Genomic DNA, 16,568 nt, shown 5'->3' on the forward strand with positions numbered 1-16,568 from the left:
CAACACCCACCATTTTTTAATTTATGTAGCTGTTGCTCTATTCCTGCGGGCAAACACCTCTTCAATAATTGCTGCTGACTGGTGGGTTCTGTACCATTAGATATCCCAACTCTCTGATGAGATGCTGGAGGTGTCCTAGCCCGGCAATTCCCAGCCTTATACCATTTGCACAGCTACACAGATTCTCTACAAGCTGTCCTCTGAGATACTGCAGCTTACTGCCCCCGCATCCAGTAGAAGAAATTTATCCTTCAGCAATTATAGAAGCATATTGTTTAATAGGATTACGTTTAGGTTTCTATAAAGGCTGTCAATCCAACGCTTATGACTCAGAATGGAAACTTCCTCTCAGAGAGGCTTCATTTAACCACCGACTCGTAGGTGCAGAGTGTGAGCAGAACACTGTAAAGAGAGGCTATAAACTTTTTTTGTTTTAAGCTAACCAGGCTTCAATTCTGGCTGCAACACTTTTGTTACTTTTTATGAAATGGGGTAGAGACTACCTATTACTGGAAAGTGCTAAATAGAATGAAACAACTTTCTGACAGGACCTGTTAGACATATTTTATCATGTATTTTCTATTCAGAGCAATTTTACCACTGCAGACTAAACAAGACTTAAATCAAGATTTGACAGACTTGTTTAAAAGCTATTGCTGTCCACCAGACCCCAAATCATTTATTATTTTTATGCAATTTAAGACAGAGGATTCTGAATTCCTTCTGTAACAGTGACTGGTTTTACATTACTTTTTAGATGCACGAAGAACAAATATGAACAGAAAAAATAAAGTGAATTTCTGAATCATTGACTACTGTCCTTTGGTGTTAAAAGCAACACTTTATAGAATCCCTTTGATAAATATCTCAAGCTCCAGCTTAAAAAGAGTTTGATTTTTATTGTCCCCTCGTAATCTTGCTGGAGGAATGCTACAGACTATCCTCATGATTAGGAATGTGTGAATTTCTGTCTAAATATGTTTATTAATAATTTCTAAACACTTTTCTTGAACCAATGTTGCCCTTTTAAGAATTCATATTGTATCATGTATAACATGATGTATTTCTCATAAATTCTATTATGATCTGATATACCAGGGTGCAAGCATTGTGGATTGTTTAGAAATTACATGTAGCCCCAGAAATTATATGTCTTCAACAGAAATTATATATATTCAACAATCAGGAAGGACGCCATGTTTAAACAGCTATATCTTTTCTCAGGTCTTCTGTTTTTTGTTTTGTTTTGCCATGATACCTCATCTTCTCTTCCCTGTTCTCCTAAGCATTTTTCTTCTGAAGTGCTTCCAATCCAAAGTCACCTGCTTGCAAACAGGCAGACAGAATCATACACATTATTTCCAATTTAATTATTAATTCCATACACAATATTTCCAGGTGCATTAGGCCATTATAATGGTACTAACAGCTCCCTGGCTTTAGCAGGAATCTCTCTCCCCAAAGCCCCAGGACTTGCATTCAGCTTCCTAAGGCTACATTGCCATGGCAGCTCCCCACCACGCTCAGTTGTTCTCAGCTGAGACACTTAACCACAGCACTTTTTCCTACTGAATTTCATCTTGCTCCTGTGACTCATCCTCAAAGCCACCGTGTTCCTTCTGTCTGATGTTCTGATCCTCCTCGTATTCAAAGACAATAAATAATGGATAAAGACAGCTCATGTTGCAAAATTAAGCAGGCTGCAGGTTATGGATTGCAGCACTTCTGAAGTAAAACACACATGATTATAGGGACTTTGGCAAACAGTCTGTATATTCAGGAACAATACTAAAAACTGAGTGGGTTATTATTCTGTCAAAAACAGTTTTCAGTGTAAATACGGATTGATTTTGTCTTCTCCTTTTAAAGTTTAGAGTTCACGCATTTATTCCAGTCAATCTGCTTTATACCATACCTTAGCCACACCGCTAACAAGGGATTAGTTCAGCGGAAAGGAAGTCTCCATATGACAGCTATCTGTGTAATGCTCTCTTTCAGTCTTGACCTTGGACACGGAGATAGCCAGAGAAAGAAATACGGACACAGTGCAGCAGCTGTATGCACCTACATCTGCTTCAGACGTTTGAAGTGCGGTTCAGTTATACCTGGTTAGACATTTTGGGTGACAGAGCACCATAAAACCGACCCATCTGAGTTATGCTGCAGTTGTAACCATGAACCTAGAAAAGAAAATATATTTATTTCCTATGATCATATGCTGGCAATCGAGATGGCATTCACAAGCAGGAGAATGTAGTGACTAAAGGCTGTATCTTCTCACACTAAGGGTAACATTTCTCACATTTTCTAGTTTTGAGACATTTTAGAAATGATCACTGTAGCTAATAGAAATCAAAACACTTCCCTAACCAAAATAATTGTCATCATGTATCATTACAGGAATGATCCCATATTGCCTATAAATATTGAAATATCCTACCTCATCCTACTGCAACGTGATATTATTAAAAACCATACTGCCCCTTATTTCATCTGATTTGAACAAATGACTTTCTGCCACAGTTTAAAACGACTTAGCTGCTAGGGAGTTTAGTGAAAAATTAAACCCCTCTTAAGCAAACACCGTGCAGACTATGCTTATGGAAAATTATTCTCACAGTAATCAGCTGTACATGCTGACAAACTTGTTCTTTCCTGGTTGCCTAGCCGTCTACCAACCTCCCCTGGCTCCACGCCATGACCTCTGTGAAAGAGCTGCTCCAGCAGTAGCAAGTATTTTCCCAGAAAGCCTTATTAACTGTGCTGTAGGTTTCGAGTCCTCAAACTGCTACCCATCTTATTGCAATTATTGTGAAAGTATTTTAAGTGAAGATATTTGTTTTCATTTTTAAATAGATATGAGAAAATTCAAGGCCAAAAAAACTAACTGGACAAAGCTGGTCAGCACTGCATGTATGCAGTTACAGCAAACACTGAAAACAAAGTCTACAGTTATGAGTTTAAATAAACTCAGTTCTAGCCCTCTTAAAATGCACAAAAATATCCTACCAGCTGAAAAATAGGTAGGTCTGAAGCTGAGATACATATTTTTTATCAAATTTGATGGCGGGCTGGAAGTACTCTGGTACCTTCAAAAAAAGTGGTACACACATCCTCCAATATTGCAAACAAGCATAGAAAGGAAATGGATTAGAGAAACTTAAATAAATGTCTCTACTTCAGGTTGTAACCTACAGAGTCAATATTTATGCAATGATGATTAGTTTTAAGAGGCAGGATGCGGATGTGCTGCTCCAAGTTTAATGTCTCCTCCCTGGACAGGAGCTGCTGGGTTCTTGTACATATTTACAAGGTACCGAGGCACCAAACCAGGGCAGGGCTTCAGGCACTACTGTGCTGCACATACGGCAGTATTTTGACTAAATACTAACTAAAAGAAAAACAACAACTAGATTAGTTCTCATAGAAGAAATCAGCAACTTCTTCTGGTTCTTTGCGAGGAGCGTGACTTTGTTGACAAGCATGAATAAAGTGGTAGATATCCACATGACGCACTGATACCATTTATTTGTGCCACCTTAACATACCATGGGAAGAGTCCTTAATTGAATGTAATAATAGGGTAGCCAGGAAAATACCAATTAGAATAACTTGGCTGTCTGTGCTAAATTCTAGATATTCCTAAGGTCTTACAGAAATTTATCTTTACTTACTAGGATGGATTCAAAAATTAAGATTTATTTTTAGACTTGCCTCTGCGGTGAAACAACTAGACAGGCTGCAGATTGCCTTGTTGATGCATTATACACACGAGCAGTAGTCAATTCCACATACAGTTTTGAAAAACAATCTGATGGTTTTCATCCGTCTTCTCACGAGTTTGCTATGTGTTCCATTTCATTTTACTCATCTGTCTGTTAGGGTTCTGTATTTGTTAAGCATATTCTCTTTTTCCTATAAAAACAATATAGGTCACCATGCCAGTGGCTCTAGTTGGCCTGAAGCAGATATAAATAATCCTGAACACAAAAATCAGGCTGATCAAGATACGCACGTTCTCAATCTTGCTTTATGAGGTGGAGCAACAAGCCTTCAGGAATGCTGATGCATAAAGTCTGCCCCCCCTTTTTTTTTTTTAATTATCAACTATCAAAACCACACAGAAGCAAGACAATTAAAGAAGCACTATCATGCCAGAGACAGTCTGAAGCAACAGCGAAGCCCTGGGTCTGAAAACATCTGCCAGATGAAGGCTGACCTCTGATGGGATGTGGCTCTTTGACCCTACGGGAGGGCAGCAGCAGAACAAGTGGCACGCCCCGGAGCTGCAGCAAGGATCTGGTCGAGCGAGTCCCAGCACAACCCCAACAGGAACCAAAGTGCAGTTGGTGCCTATTCCTTAAGGCTGTTCAGCGCTGGACTGGGGGGGGGGGGGGGGGGGGGGGGGGCAGGGGAGAAAGAGAGGAAGAGGGAAAGAAAAACTGCAGAGAAGTTATTAAGCCATCCACCAGGATCCGAGTTGCAATTGTTGCTGAGCTGCATTACGTATTTGCCAGTTGCTCACTGGGAGTTGCTCATCTCCTGCTATTGGGAGCAGATGACTGATCTCAGGCTAGCTCTCAGAGTGCAGATACGAACATCATCCTTAGCTCTGCCAGTAAAAAGGGTGGATTTCGCATGCACTTGCCTTGCACTACCCTCAGCTCAGTAAGGATCAGGCTTCCTGGCCACAAGCATGCTGATCAGGGTGGGGGGCAGTCGCTGCAAACAAGAGCTGATGTTTCAAAGCCAGAGACTTCTGTTTGCTAAAGCAATGTGCTATAACAACGTATTAGCAGATCACAGTAAAGAAAGAATGTTTTTCTTTTTTTTTTTTTTTTTTTTTTTAGCCAGTGAAGTCCTTGAGCTTTATGGTGGCTGATTAATGGCTGGAGGGAGATTTCATTACACTGAATTTAAAAGCTGTCAGGAAACTTGGAGGAAGGAGTGAAAGTTCCTTTTAATACCTGCAGGTAAATCAAAATCAACTTATATACTCCGCTCATGTTTATTGCTGGGTGTAAAACTCAGGAATCACACTAAGGTATAAGCCAGGCAAGAAGAATAAAAAGAGTGTTTCAACAAACCCTGTGGTATACAATTTTGAAGATGAGCTATGATGATAGCTGGACTGGGGAAAGAAAACGTTTTCTTCTAATTTGCAGAGCAGCTACAGAATTGTTCCACTGTTACTGCAGACAATGATCAACATACTTGCATAATAAAGAAGTATTAAGACGAGAGAGAAGATGCCTCACATTCCAGTTTGGTCTCTCTTCCACACAGTCCTAGAAAGGAGAGTTATACAGTCCAACGCTTCAGGCCTTTAAAGAATTGTAGAGGAGCCTGTGAAGAGAATCCTATAACTGATTTCAAAGTTAAAAACAGAACAAAACAAAAAAAACACATCAGTATCTTATATCAATATATTCAAAATACAATTCTACATCCAAAGCAAAATCAATGTTATCCTCTGCTGAGCAAAACAGAAGGGCGCAAATTGCATTCCTTCATTCTCAAGTAAACAGTCTGAGCCTGAAAACAAGGGCTAGAGAAGATACAGCAAACAAAGACGAGTAACAGGCACTACAGGGAAAGAAAAAGTTCTAGCTGGCACCCAAGACAGCATTCGTGCAAGAAATGAAAGAACTTATTGTCCTACTGCATTGGTTCTCAGGCTTCAGTCTGCTCACTCTAGCAGCGAGGACGCTCTTCTGCCAGCCAGCCCACAAAGGGAGAGGATTCTTCCTACTGACACTACAGTTCCATATTCATAAGGAGTCAGTAGAGGCTTTACTAATTAATTGTCTACTTTGCAACATCTGTGGCTACTTCATGTCCTTCTGTGTCTGAAAATTATAGGATATAAATACAATATAGAGGAAAAAAAAAAAACAAAAAACACCACAGATTCCAGATCCTCTTTATTCCAGACTGTTATCTGCCTAAAACAGATCATACAAAATCTCTGTGAGAAAGGAAACACAGCAACTGAACCCGAACTGAGCTGTAACTTAACAGATGATTCAGTTACCTCCACAGAAGTCTGCGATTCCTAAACTTTTAAAAGTTTGGTACACGGGGAGTAGAAGTGAATGAACTTGCGAGTAAAATAGTTAATATGCTATTTGTCGTTGGTTCAGCAATGATTTATACCCGGTTCTCTTAAATGAGATCTATGCAGAGAAAAACGATGCGGTTTACTTAAAAAAAAGAGAACTTGTATCTTCACAGCTCAAAAACCATTTTCAACCACAATGAGAGTTCCTCTTTTTTGGTTACCGCAAGCGGTTTTGTAGTAAATGAACTGGTGTTTTCTACAGGCCCAACCAAAAAGGGTGTTGAGGGAAACGAGCCTTTCCTTCTTTTTGTCCGTTCTTCTGCTGCCCTGTTGACATACCCCTTCAGTGTGGTGACACGAATCATACATTCACAACTTTGATCTCCCCCAGCCATGCTTTTGTGGTTGCTGCAGCGGTGTTTGCACTTGTACCATGCTGTTCCACTTGCCATTGATTATGAGATCGAAGAAGGAAGGTTGGAGATTTTTTCTGTTGAGATCTGCATTCCCCTTTAAGCCTGCTTGTTCTTCGGTGTAATGAGCTGTCTCCTCACCTTATGGATAGGATAATAAGACAACAGCGCTGTATGACCTAAATTCAGTACTGGGACAAAAATCAAGATTTGAGAAACACAGTGCTGCTATTTAAAAAATAATAATAACAAAAATCCTTGGAAAACTAACTTCTTGCATTGAGAAAATTCAGAACTTCAAAAAAACTTTGAAATATACTCTGATTCGTAGCTCTAGAAAAATCAACTTTAAGTAGAAAGTCTTGCTCGGCTTTTTACTTTATTTTCAATTGCAGAATGCTATTTCTGAAATTGGGTGAATATTTAAACTCTGAAACTCAAAGTGTGTAACTTCAGCCTAGTTATGGAATTCAATTTGCAGCTGGCAAAAAAAATACTGAGAAAAACAGAGGTCCCCATTTAAAGATGAACTTCAGAGACACATAATTTCTGTCAAAGTTAAGTCTGACAAGGATAATAAAATCTGTTTATTAAATACACATTTATAATATAACACTTTAAAATCATTACAGGTGCTTATACTGACATAAGAATGTCACTTATGATGTACTCCAGTACCTTGGCCTTATGAGCTGGTATCTTAAATAAATGGAATAAATGCAAATGAATAGCAGCTTCCCACAGTTTATTGGCATCAGGAGTGGACAACACAGCTCGAAGCTTCCTACTACAGTACTTACAGACATTCAGAGGAAAGCTTAGGATAAAAAATGACAGCAATTTCCCTAACAGAGGTCAGAAAGAACAATGTGATTTCTTCAAAATATAGACAGGTAGTTCTGGTTGGTGGCTTTGCTTAGCAGAATTTTGCTCGAGACTGGATGTTTTATGCAGGAATGGCAGCTCAGCTGAAATTACTGCAAATGTAAACACCAAAGGCAAAAATCTATTTTTCTTTGGGTCCCTTGTACTCATCAGCAGATACTGATATTTCCATTTCACTTCAGGACTCACTGCTTTGCCATGATACAAAAACAGAAACAGCTTTTGCATTATTAATGAAACACAAGATCTGAAAATAGCCCTTTTTTCTTCCCTTTCCTGTCTACCCCTATTAAAAAAGCATACAAAATCCTAACAATAGAGCCTGAAGGTTAAAAGGCCCTTAAGAATAGCTACCAGCCAGCTGGTCTGAGAGGAACAGTGTGAAGCAAGAAGTATCACCCAGAACTGTTTGAATGGAAGGATCCATACAGTAAGGAACAAACAGTAAAAGTTAACAGAAATAAGCGGGGGAAAAAAAGCAATGAACATAACAAATCAGAGAAGTGAGGAAAGTTTCAGCATTTACCTGTGAAAGGTGTATTATATTTTTAGCTATTTACACTATGACCACCAAGACACGTACGAAATTTCCTTGAAACAGGCTCTGGCTGCAAAATAATTGTGAAAAAAGGAAAGAAAGAAAAAAGAAGTGCCTTGTAAAGTGCTTCCATGTGTTTTATCTCTTTACATACATTTTCAACAAACGGAATGCTGCCAATATTCTTTAGCTAAAATATTTCCCCTTCCACTAAAATATGCACATACTTACACAAGAAAGGAATGAAAGCTGAAGTACCTATGACTGCTGAAAAATACTTTGAAAGAACTGGTTCCTACTGTTTGCTGTTCCTTTATAGCAAAGACCCAAGCCACTTCTGTGAGATCTGCACACTGAGGAGTCCTGTACGCATGTATTCTAAGTTCTTTTTATGCTGAGAGTTCAGGATTTCCCACTATGTTCTGTCTTCCGTATGTTTTCGGACACAGCTACAGGCTCTTTTAAGTACAGTGAAAAGGGCCTGTAAGCAGAGCAGAAGGGGTCGCCATCTGTTCCTGCCCAATCTTTTGGAAGATAGGAAGAGAACTCAGCACAGCTTCATGTAAGATTTGTGTTCACAGATTTTCCTCCTGCGCTTCCCTAGCTCCTTTCCTCCTGTGCTTCATCGGTTCTTCCCTTTAATACAAAGTAAAACATCACGGGGGAATTGCTTTAGCATCTTCCAGATGGGCAATGAATTGATCAGAGGAGGTGAAGCTGACATATACGCCACTTAAAAACACCGAGAAGACTAGGAAGGTGCTCACCTAGCCATCTCTTTTTCACCTTTGTCTTCACAAGTATTTCTTCTGTGCAGCTGGAAGTCAGACTGAGCATACGGCAGCTGTGCCAAGGATCTCCAAGCTCCGAAAGGCCTTCGGCCTCCATCTCTGCTACTGTCATGTGGAGAGAAGCATCGGGGATGGGAAATCCGGCTGACAAAGTGTACTGACTGTATATAGGAGGTGTCCTCTGCAGCTGGCCCCTCAGAGAGCTCAAAATACCCACTACAATTTTTAGTTATTTCACCTCCAGCTGTAGAAGGCTGTGCCAGGCAGGGTACCGGCTCTGACACCCGCTGCTCCCTGCCTGGGTGACCGTGCCGAGGGAACTGCTTCTGCACCGCATAAACCGCCCACCCTACGCAACGCAGAATAACACCATCCACTCGGTAATTTGCACGGTGAAATTATTCAAGGAAACGTTCTTCTTTCAAAGAGAAAAGGTCAAAAAAGGGTTCTGGAGTTACTCATTGAATGGCTTTTGACTTAAAAACCTGACAGGAGCTCGGTGCCGGGCTCCAGCCGCGCTCTGCCTGCCCCCACCCCGGCACCGGCGGCGCTAAGCCCCGCTTATAAAAGCGCTGTGCCCGCTCCTTCCTCTTCTCCTCGTCTTTCCTCCTCCTCCTCCTCCTCCTCCTCCTCCCGGCAGGTATTTAGGGGGAGGGCGCCGGGGAGAGGCCCTTGGCGAGGCGAGGCCGCGACGGGGCGGGAGCGGAAGGGAAAGGGAGGGAAGGAAGAAGGGAAAAGGCGGCGGCGCTCTCGCTCCGTCTCTCGCCGGCCTCCCCTCCGCCTGCCGTGGTCTCGCCCGCCCCCGCTGCCATGTTGGATCGTGCGGCCGCCGGAGCCGGGCCGAAGTTGGAAGTTTAGCCCGGCGCCCGGGGCGGGCGGCCATCGGCCGGGCTGCCCGCCGCCCTCCCTCCCTCCGTCCCCCCGGCCCCCAGCGGGAGGCTCCGCCATGCGGCTGCCGTGAGGCGGCGGCTGGACGAGGACGAGGAGGAGGAGGAGGAGGAGGAAGGGGCCGAGAGCGCCAGCGGTTGCAGGGCGGCGAGGGAGGGCAGCGCCGCCGGGCCGGCCCCGGCCATGAGCGGCGCCCCGCAGCAGCAGCCCCCGCAGCCGCGGCGGGTCACCAACGTGGGCTCCCTGCTGCTCACCCCGCAGGAGAACGACAGCCTCTTCGGCTTCCTCGGCAAGAAATGCGTGGTGAGTCCCGGCCCCGGAGGGGACCGGGGGGGGGGGGGGGGGGGGGATGGTGCCGGCGGCTCCCCCTGCCCGGTGCCCACCGTGCCCGGGCGGTGCGGGTGGCCCCGGAGCTCGGGGCGGGGGGGGGGGGGACGGAGCGGGCCGGGGGGCTCGGCCGCTGCCCCCGGGAGGGAAGCGGGCAGAGCCGGCTGGGGAAGTTTGGCCGCCCCGCCAGGCCGGGAGGAGCCGCGGCAAGGCCCGGGTCGGTGCTAGGCCTGCCTCGGCTGGGCTGGGGGGGCCCCGGCGCGGCATCCTCCAGGGTCTGCTTGGGGGAGAGCACAGAGCTGCCCGGAGGGGCGGGCAGGACGCTGGTTAGAAGGACAAGCCGTGTAGCAAAGGTGTTCCCGAGTGTATCAGTAAGTTCTTCGTTTTCAGAGTACCTTCTTGTATGTTAACGTAAAGCTGTACCCATCTGTGTTTAAAAAAAAAAAAAAGCCACTTGATAGCTTCAAAAGTCAGCGTTTAGGTTCCTCATTTTCAGAATACCTCCTCGTATGTTTATTTTAAACTTATATTTATCCGTATTTAAAAAGAAAACACCCCCACATAGCTTCAGAAGTCAGCTTTTAAGTTCTTCATCTTCAGAATATCTTCTCGTATGTTAGTGTAAAACTGCTCATCTGTATTTAGCAAACAACAGCCACTTGACAGCTTCAAAAGTCAGTTTTCAAGTTCTTCATTTTCAAATACCTTCTTGTATACTAATGTAAATCTCCATTAATCTATTTTTTAACATAAGGCAGCCACTTGATAGCTTCAAAAGTCAGTTGTCTTTTTAAAAAAAATACAGTGCTTTGAGAAAAACAAACCACTGTATGTCTGAAAAAATTAAACAAAACCTGCCCCTCTTGTCCAAACGACCACTTGGAAGCCATTTCAAAGGGGTACCTGGCGTCCTGTGATGCTTTGTGCCCGGCACGAGAGTGCTGCTGTCAGGCAGCTCGCCTCTCGCTGCGGTGCCATGGGGAATGTTTTATGGGCTTTAAGTTGTGGCTCGGAGCGGGGTATCGGTGCGATCGCAGTGCTTCCACATACCTCTGGACTTTGAAACGGTATTGTTGATCAGCCCGTCTCTTGCGAGGGAAGTGTGAGATGTAGTGACCGAACAGGAAGTACGTGATATTTACGTTGGGGTGAGTTAAATTGGAGATGCTGTCACAGCGATTAGGTTAAAATTGGTCGGAAGGTGTGATTACAAAACATGTAAAGAGGAGACCTTTCTATGTGAAGTAATACATTTGTAAGAAATTTTTCATTGAAATATTTTCAGGCACGCGTTTCACATGTTTAGCTCTTTGGCAAAAAAAAATAAAAGTAAAACTTTTCCAAATTAAAAAATAGTGGATGAATTTGTGTGTTTAAATTTGTTTTCCTTCAATTCAGATTTTTCTTGCCAAGTGAACACTTTGTTACGCTCGGCTGTAACACTCACCTACTCAAGTTCTCAACTTCTCTGCATAAATAACATGTAAGGCAGACTTTGGAGGTAAATATCTCTGTAGTATCTGGGTGATGTGATCTGTGGCAGGTTCATAGCTTTGTAGACATAACTCACTTCTTCATGTTTTTTTGAAATCATGCATTCTTGTGGCTTACGCTGAATTTTGGATGACTTTCCAGTTGAGGATTTCCCAATTGTGGCCCATTCCCTTCCCCTTTTCCCCCTGCCCTATATGATCTCCAGGCTAAGCTTAGGCTTGTCTGACTGTAGTGGAGGGTCTCTGCCGTATAATTGAGTGCTCAAGTCCAGAAGACTGTCAGAGTTCTAGAGACACTAAATATGAATTTTTAGGCTGAGCCAAAAACGGTGGCAGTTTGGAAACTAATTCCTGAACAGATTAAACATCTCTGTCTCAGGGACAGCAGCCTCCATGAGGAGTGGAGCAGGCATCTGGGGATGGATGGTAACTACCTCAGCTGTCTGATTTGGGTCCAAAATGCTCGTCAGAGCCTGATGGTGTGCCCGAAACTATTGACCTTCTGGCTCAACTGTAACTCAGTGGCAGCACGCTGTGCTGGTGAATGCCCTTTTGCTGTAATATGCGTGATATTTGATCTCTTAATATCCACATTTGAATTATTCATTGGTGATACTTCAGGCAATAAACGATGCTTTTTAGGAAAGGAAAATCTTGCAAGTTTCACGGGGTGCTGCAAGCTGGCTTTCATACAAGTTGAGCTGACTGCTACAGGTGGCCTTTCTGCCAGGTTAGGGCATGGGTTTGCTGCTGGATGTGATGTGTGCCTGCCATGTCAACATCACGTCAGGTTAGGTTTTACCTAACCTTCTTTTTACGTGACTAGGGAAGCGAATGCAAAAGGAACTGGTGAAATATTCAACTGCAAACCTAGGTACTCTTTTTGTAGTAATAACTTGTAGTGCTCTTGCGGAGGGCATAGTGCTGGTATCAGTCCTGAGGGTCTTGGTTAAGAAAGCGTCTGGCACCGCAGAGCTGATTTATTTCAGCAGTCTTTCCTGTGACTGCGCATTTGTTTACAAGGCAGCTACACTGAAATAACAGGGGATTCCACTAGCCAATTTTTGTTCTATGGAAATTAAGTAGCTTAATATTGATCGAGTACTCGCAACCTCTGATCTTCAGCATTGACATAATTTCAATGGCATTTTAAGTCATTATGGCTGATAAACACAGAAATTACTTGGGAGTGATGGAAGTGGTGAAGAGCCATAATTCTGTTTGTGTTGCTGGGGCCGATATCATTTTATGGAGAACTACTGATACTTTGGGGATCTCATTGCCTAGTAGACAGTTGTACTGATTTTTGACTCCTGATTTTTTTTAACTTGCTGAGCTGTAAAATACTTGTCTGAATCTATAAGCAATCAAAATATCTTTGAAAGTTTAATTTGTCAGGGCAAAAAAACAAGCCATTGGCTCATAGCTAAAGCTGCAGCTACAGTGAATTGAGTTAAAACTTGGATCCAGATGTAGAACTACTTACAGTAGGTATCCAGCACATAGCCCTTCAGGACTTGCTTGGTTGCACAGATATATGAAAAGCATTTAACTGGCTTTCATTCAGATGTGACACTTGTTACCTGTCAGGTATAAAACCCACCATCCGTAGAAGTCTTTCAATAACTAGTTTTTATTACAATGTAAAAATAAGTGTATTCAAACATATCTTAATAGGAGCGAGTAGATTACTTTTGTATATATTACTGAAATATTTTCATGGTTGTGCTGAACTTGGAAGTTTTTCCTTAAATCCCTGTATGTCATCCATTTCAATTTCATCATAAGGAACAAGGTTTTTTAAGGAAAAAATGCTAGGTGTCCAAGTAATCCATTCTAATAAAGATACTTGATTAATTTGCATGACTTGCAGTGGCCAATAATGTCAGTGATAAAGAATTAGTTTATTCTTGTAGAAATAGCTTTATACATGTAAGAGACCTCAGGAAAGCAAACATGAGAAGTGTGTAACACTTGATAACATTAGAAGCCGGTAATGGAGTATGGATATTTTATGCTGCTTAGAAGTGGGACTCTTCACTTGGTCAAGGGAGTAAGGCTAGGAGTAGGTTGTTTGTAAGATCTCTCTGTAGTGATGTGGTAAACAGGAACTGGTAAAGAATGCAAGAAGAGAAGTGACACAGCAGTAAACTAAGAAAACTATTTTGGCTGCTTTTAAAATGCATGTGACCAGAATAAGGTTGTATGTCAGAGCCAAAGGAGAAGTTGCAGTAATAGTTGAGATAAAACAGAATAAAAACCTGAACGGGGGGGGGGGGGGGGGGGGTTAGTTCTTAATTGATAAGAATTAGAGATTTTGTCCATCTTGTAAGATTACTTGTGCCTGTGAAAACAGCATGAACTAGGACTCGATGGCTGGCCACAGGCCTGAGAAATGGGCAACCATGTGGCAGGGAGGTGTTGGGCCTCTGCCCCTCGGAGTTTGTGCTGCAGGCTGCACATCCACGAAGGTATCAGAAGAGCTGAGATTGTCACTTGAAAAGGAGTTATCCCTTGAAAAGATAGGAAGAACTTAGTCATCTGCTTAGACAGTGGCGGTGACTTCATCTTTCCTTATGTTCTTAAATGAGATGTGGGGGAGAAGACAAAGGGCGCTGTAGGGCACAGTGTAGGGCACTGAAGAGCAAGGATATTGAGTTGTGCCTAGGTTTCTTTTCTGAATGTCTGTCCGGCTTTGTCAAAAGCCATATAACATCTTCAGATGCCTCATTGGTATCCAGTGGAGTTATTTCCCTAAACGACATGTCAGCAATAACCTTTTATTCTAGAGAGAATTCCACTGGTTTTCGACAGCTCCTCTGAACCAAGTTTGTGCCTACAAATTGATTTTCACAGGAACAGGTCAGACCGGACCCTTCAGAGCAAGCCATCCTCCTCACACTGCGGTGTTTCTTGTTCTTACTTTCCTTACAGCCCGCTATTAATCTAAGGTAGTGAACTATGCAGCAAACAAATAACTTACTCATGGATGAGAAATGTTTTGAGACTACATGTGAATACTCTGCTAGGCATTGTGTCTCATTACTGAAACGCATTTGAGAGAAAGTCATAAAGTGGGATTTAGTTCCAGATTAAGAGACAAATTCAGATGTTGGAGTTCCACTAATGTCAGCAGATAACTCTCGCTCTTATCTAAATCTCCTATTCAGTTTACCTTAAGATAAAAATTTACAAGTACAGGTTGAATTTCTATATCTGCTTGAGTGACCGTAGAGGCTGCATGTCTCCTGACTATGCTTGTCAGCTCATGTGTTACATGCCTAAACTTAGGTGCCTTGATGTGCAGGGTGAGTCCTACTACCCAGTTCAGTCACTGTGTATCTTTGTGAGGAAGTGTTATGTGCTTCTAAGCATAGAGGAGGTGATCCAGTAATACCTGGCTGGAATGAGTGCCTCAGTCCATTAAGGCTTCAGAGCTCTTACAGTCTCTTCTGAGCTACTTCATAGACCTTTCCTCTGTTTTGCAGGTAGTTGAGTGCTGAAAGTCTCTGTGGTTAATGAGCCGGTCGCGAATGCCACTCGTGCTCCTGATAATGCGCTCTGGAATCTTGCAGTGCACGGGCCCAACAGGATGAAAGCAATTTGTAGTCGCAAGCTGCTGTGTTGCAACTTGGCAGCTCTCCACAGCTAAGAACCAGGTGGAGGAATTCAGAAGAGCCCGAAGATGGAGCACAAGTTTTAGTGTAGGATGCAGGTGAACATTCGTAAGATGCCTTGACTACGGGGTTTCCACCGAGATGTCCAGATACCGCGTGTTTAGGAGAACACGTGAGGACGAGGTAGTTTCTTGCGAGAAGATGAAGACTGAGTTTGCTTTTTCATGCAAATACGTAAATGGAAAGACTCTGCTTTGTTGCTCCTTTGATGTAGAATTTGTGATTTCTCTGCTTTATCTGATTGTAAATATTGATTTGAATCTTGTTGCTAGAATGTTTGCTTTGGGACTATTTCTTCTGGAGTTTTCAAGGGTCTGGTATAAGCCCGATCTGTAGTAAGCGGAGTGTGGAAGACCCCTTTTCTACCACCCGTTTTCAGAGTAGAAAAGGTAATCATGGAGATTACTGAGAGTTTAGATCTCAAATCTCCTTTAGTGGAGTTCTGATATGTTTGTCCAAACAAATGTCCTAGCCTTTTCTGTAGAGCTCCTTCTGGCCTTTTATTGCTCTGATCTTGGTGTCTCTAGTAGTACAGAAATTCAAAACTTGTTTACCACTGCAGTTGAGTAGTAGCAGCTGCAGGTACAGCAACAGCAGTGTTTCCCACCAGCAGCTCCTCTCTCTGCTCTGGAACATACCAAAGAGTTGAAGTGGTCTGCATGTGGTGAGTGTTGTCAAGAAACTTTGTAGTAGTTCATTTACCGACATGACAAAAGGCTTTTTTATTATTATTTTCCTTGACCTTCTATAGGCAGAGCTGTCCACAGCAGAGATGGTTTCGGTGAGCTTTTCAGTGTCCTGTTAGGATGCTTGCTGTTCGCTTAAAGCAGTGTGGTAAGATTTACAGTGTCCTCTCTTCCACTGAGTGCGTTTCGTAGGCTTGTCTCTTGAGCAATCTTTGTAGTACAGAAATAAAACTGAGTGTAGTGCAGAACACAAGGTTTCGTGACCTAATACCTTGATACTAAAATACAGGAAGCAGTGAAACTGTGTCATGGGCACTAGGCAGAGTTGCTTTTCGGTAGGTTAGGGAATGACCTCCTCAAGAACAGTTGACATTACATGTTACTTGGACACAGAAGTATTATTTTAATTGCCAGCTTTTCCTTGTAACAGTAAATCATGCAAAGTGGATTTAGCAGAATTTGAAGTGTATCTTCATGGGTGGTTTTAAACAACCCCCTCGCTCTACCAGGACGTGACTTGGTCAGATGCTGTAGATATAGTCTTGTTTCCCAATATATTTGCTTGGGTACACTGCCATGCTAAATTCTGTGGCTTCCAGACATGTTGTTTATGCCTGGATAACCACTAAAATGGGCAAAGTAGCTATGCAATTACATTCCTGGAGTTTTCCAGTTACACACTAAAATTCTAGTGTGTTATGATCTTCGTGTGGCAGGAGCAGTGTGCTAGTAGGGCCAAACGGAAAGATATGTAATGCAAACAGCTATGGGGACACTCCTGCAGAAAACTGCTCACTTGATAAGTTCTT

At 42.8% G+C, this 16,568-nt stretch overlaps 3 protein-coding genes across 4 annotated transcripts in view; 2 read left to right on the forward strand and 1 right to left on the reverse strand.

The window, feature by feature from the left end:
• POT1 (protection of telomeres 1) overlaps positions 1-16,568 on the forward strand; it is a 629,477-nt gene that overhangs the window by 587,184 nt on the left and 25,725 nt on the right. The gene's annotated exons all lie outside the window — the stretch shown is intronic.
• On the reverse strand, positions 558-9,878 carry LOC310892470 (uncharacterized protein). The gene is made up of 4 exons (XM_083820267.1): positions 8,129-9,878; positions 5,215-6,665; positions 3,715-4,381; positions 558-2,180 (listed from the first exon to the last, which is right to left on the reverse strand). Exon 1 carries the CDS (start codon positions 9,634-9,636, stop codon positions 9,250-9,252), a length of 387 nt encoding a protein of 128 aa, XP_083676393.1. The 5' UTR covers positions 9,637-9,878; the 3' UTR covers positions 558-2,180; positions 3,715-4,381; positions 5,215-6,665; positions 8,129-9,249.
• Positions 9,387-16,568, forward strand: part of WASL (WASP like actin nucleation promoting factor) — a 49,802-nt gene continuing 42,620 nt past the window's right edge. Inside the window, exons 1-2 of one of the 2 annotated variants that reach the window (XM_083820265.1) lie at positions 9,741-9,879; positions 14,885-15,196. In XM_083820265.1, the coding sequence (XP_083676391.1) occupies positions 15,155-15,196 (42 nt within the window). In that variant the 5' untranslated portion in view covers positions 9,741-9,879; positions 14,885-15,154. Of the gene's footprint in view, positions 9,880-14,884; positions 15,197-16,568 lie in introns of both variants that reach the window. The other variant, XM_083820264.1, reaches the window with a different exon arrangement.

Source organism: Anser anser, assembly GCF_964211835.1.
Source record: "Anser anser genome assembly, chromosome: 1".
Lineage (NCBI taxonomy): Eukaryota > Metazoa > Chordata > Aves > Anseriformes > Anatidae > Anser > Anser anser.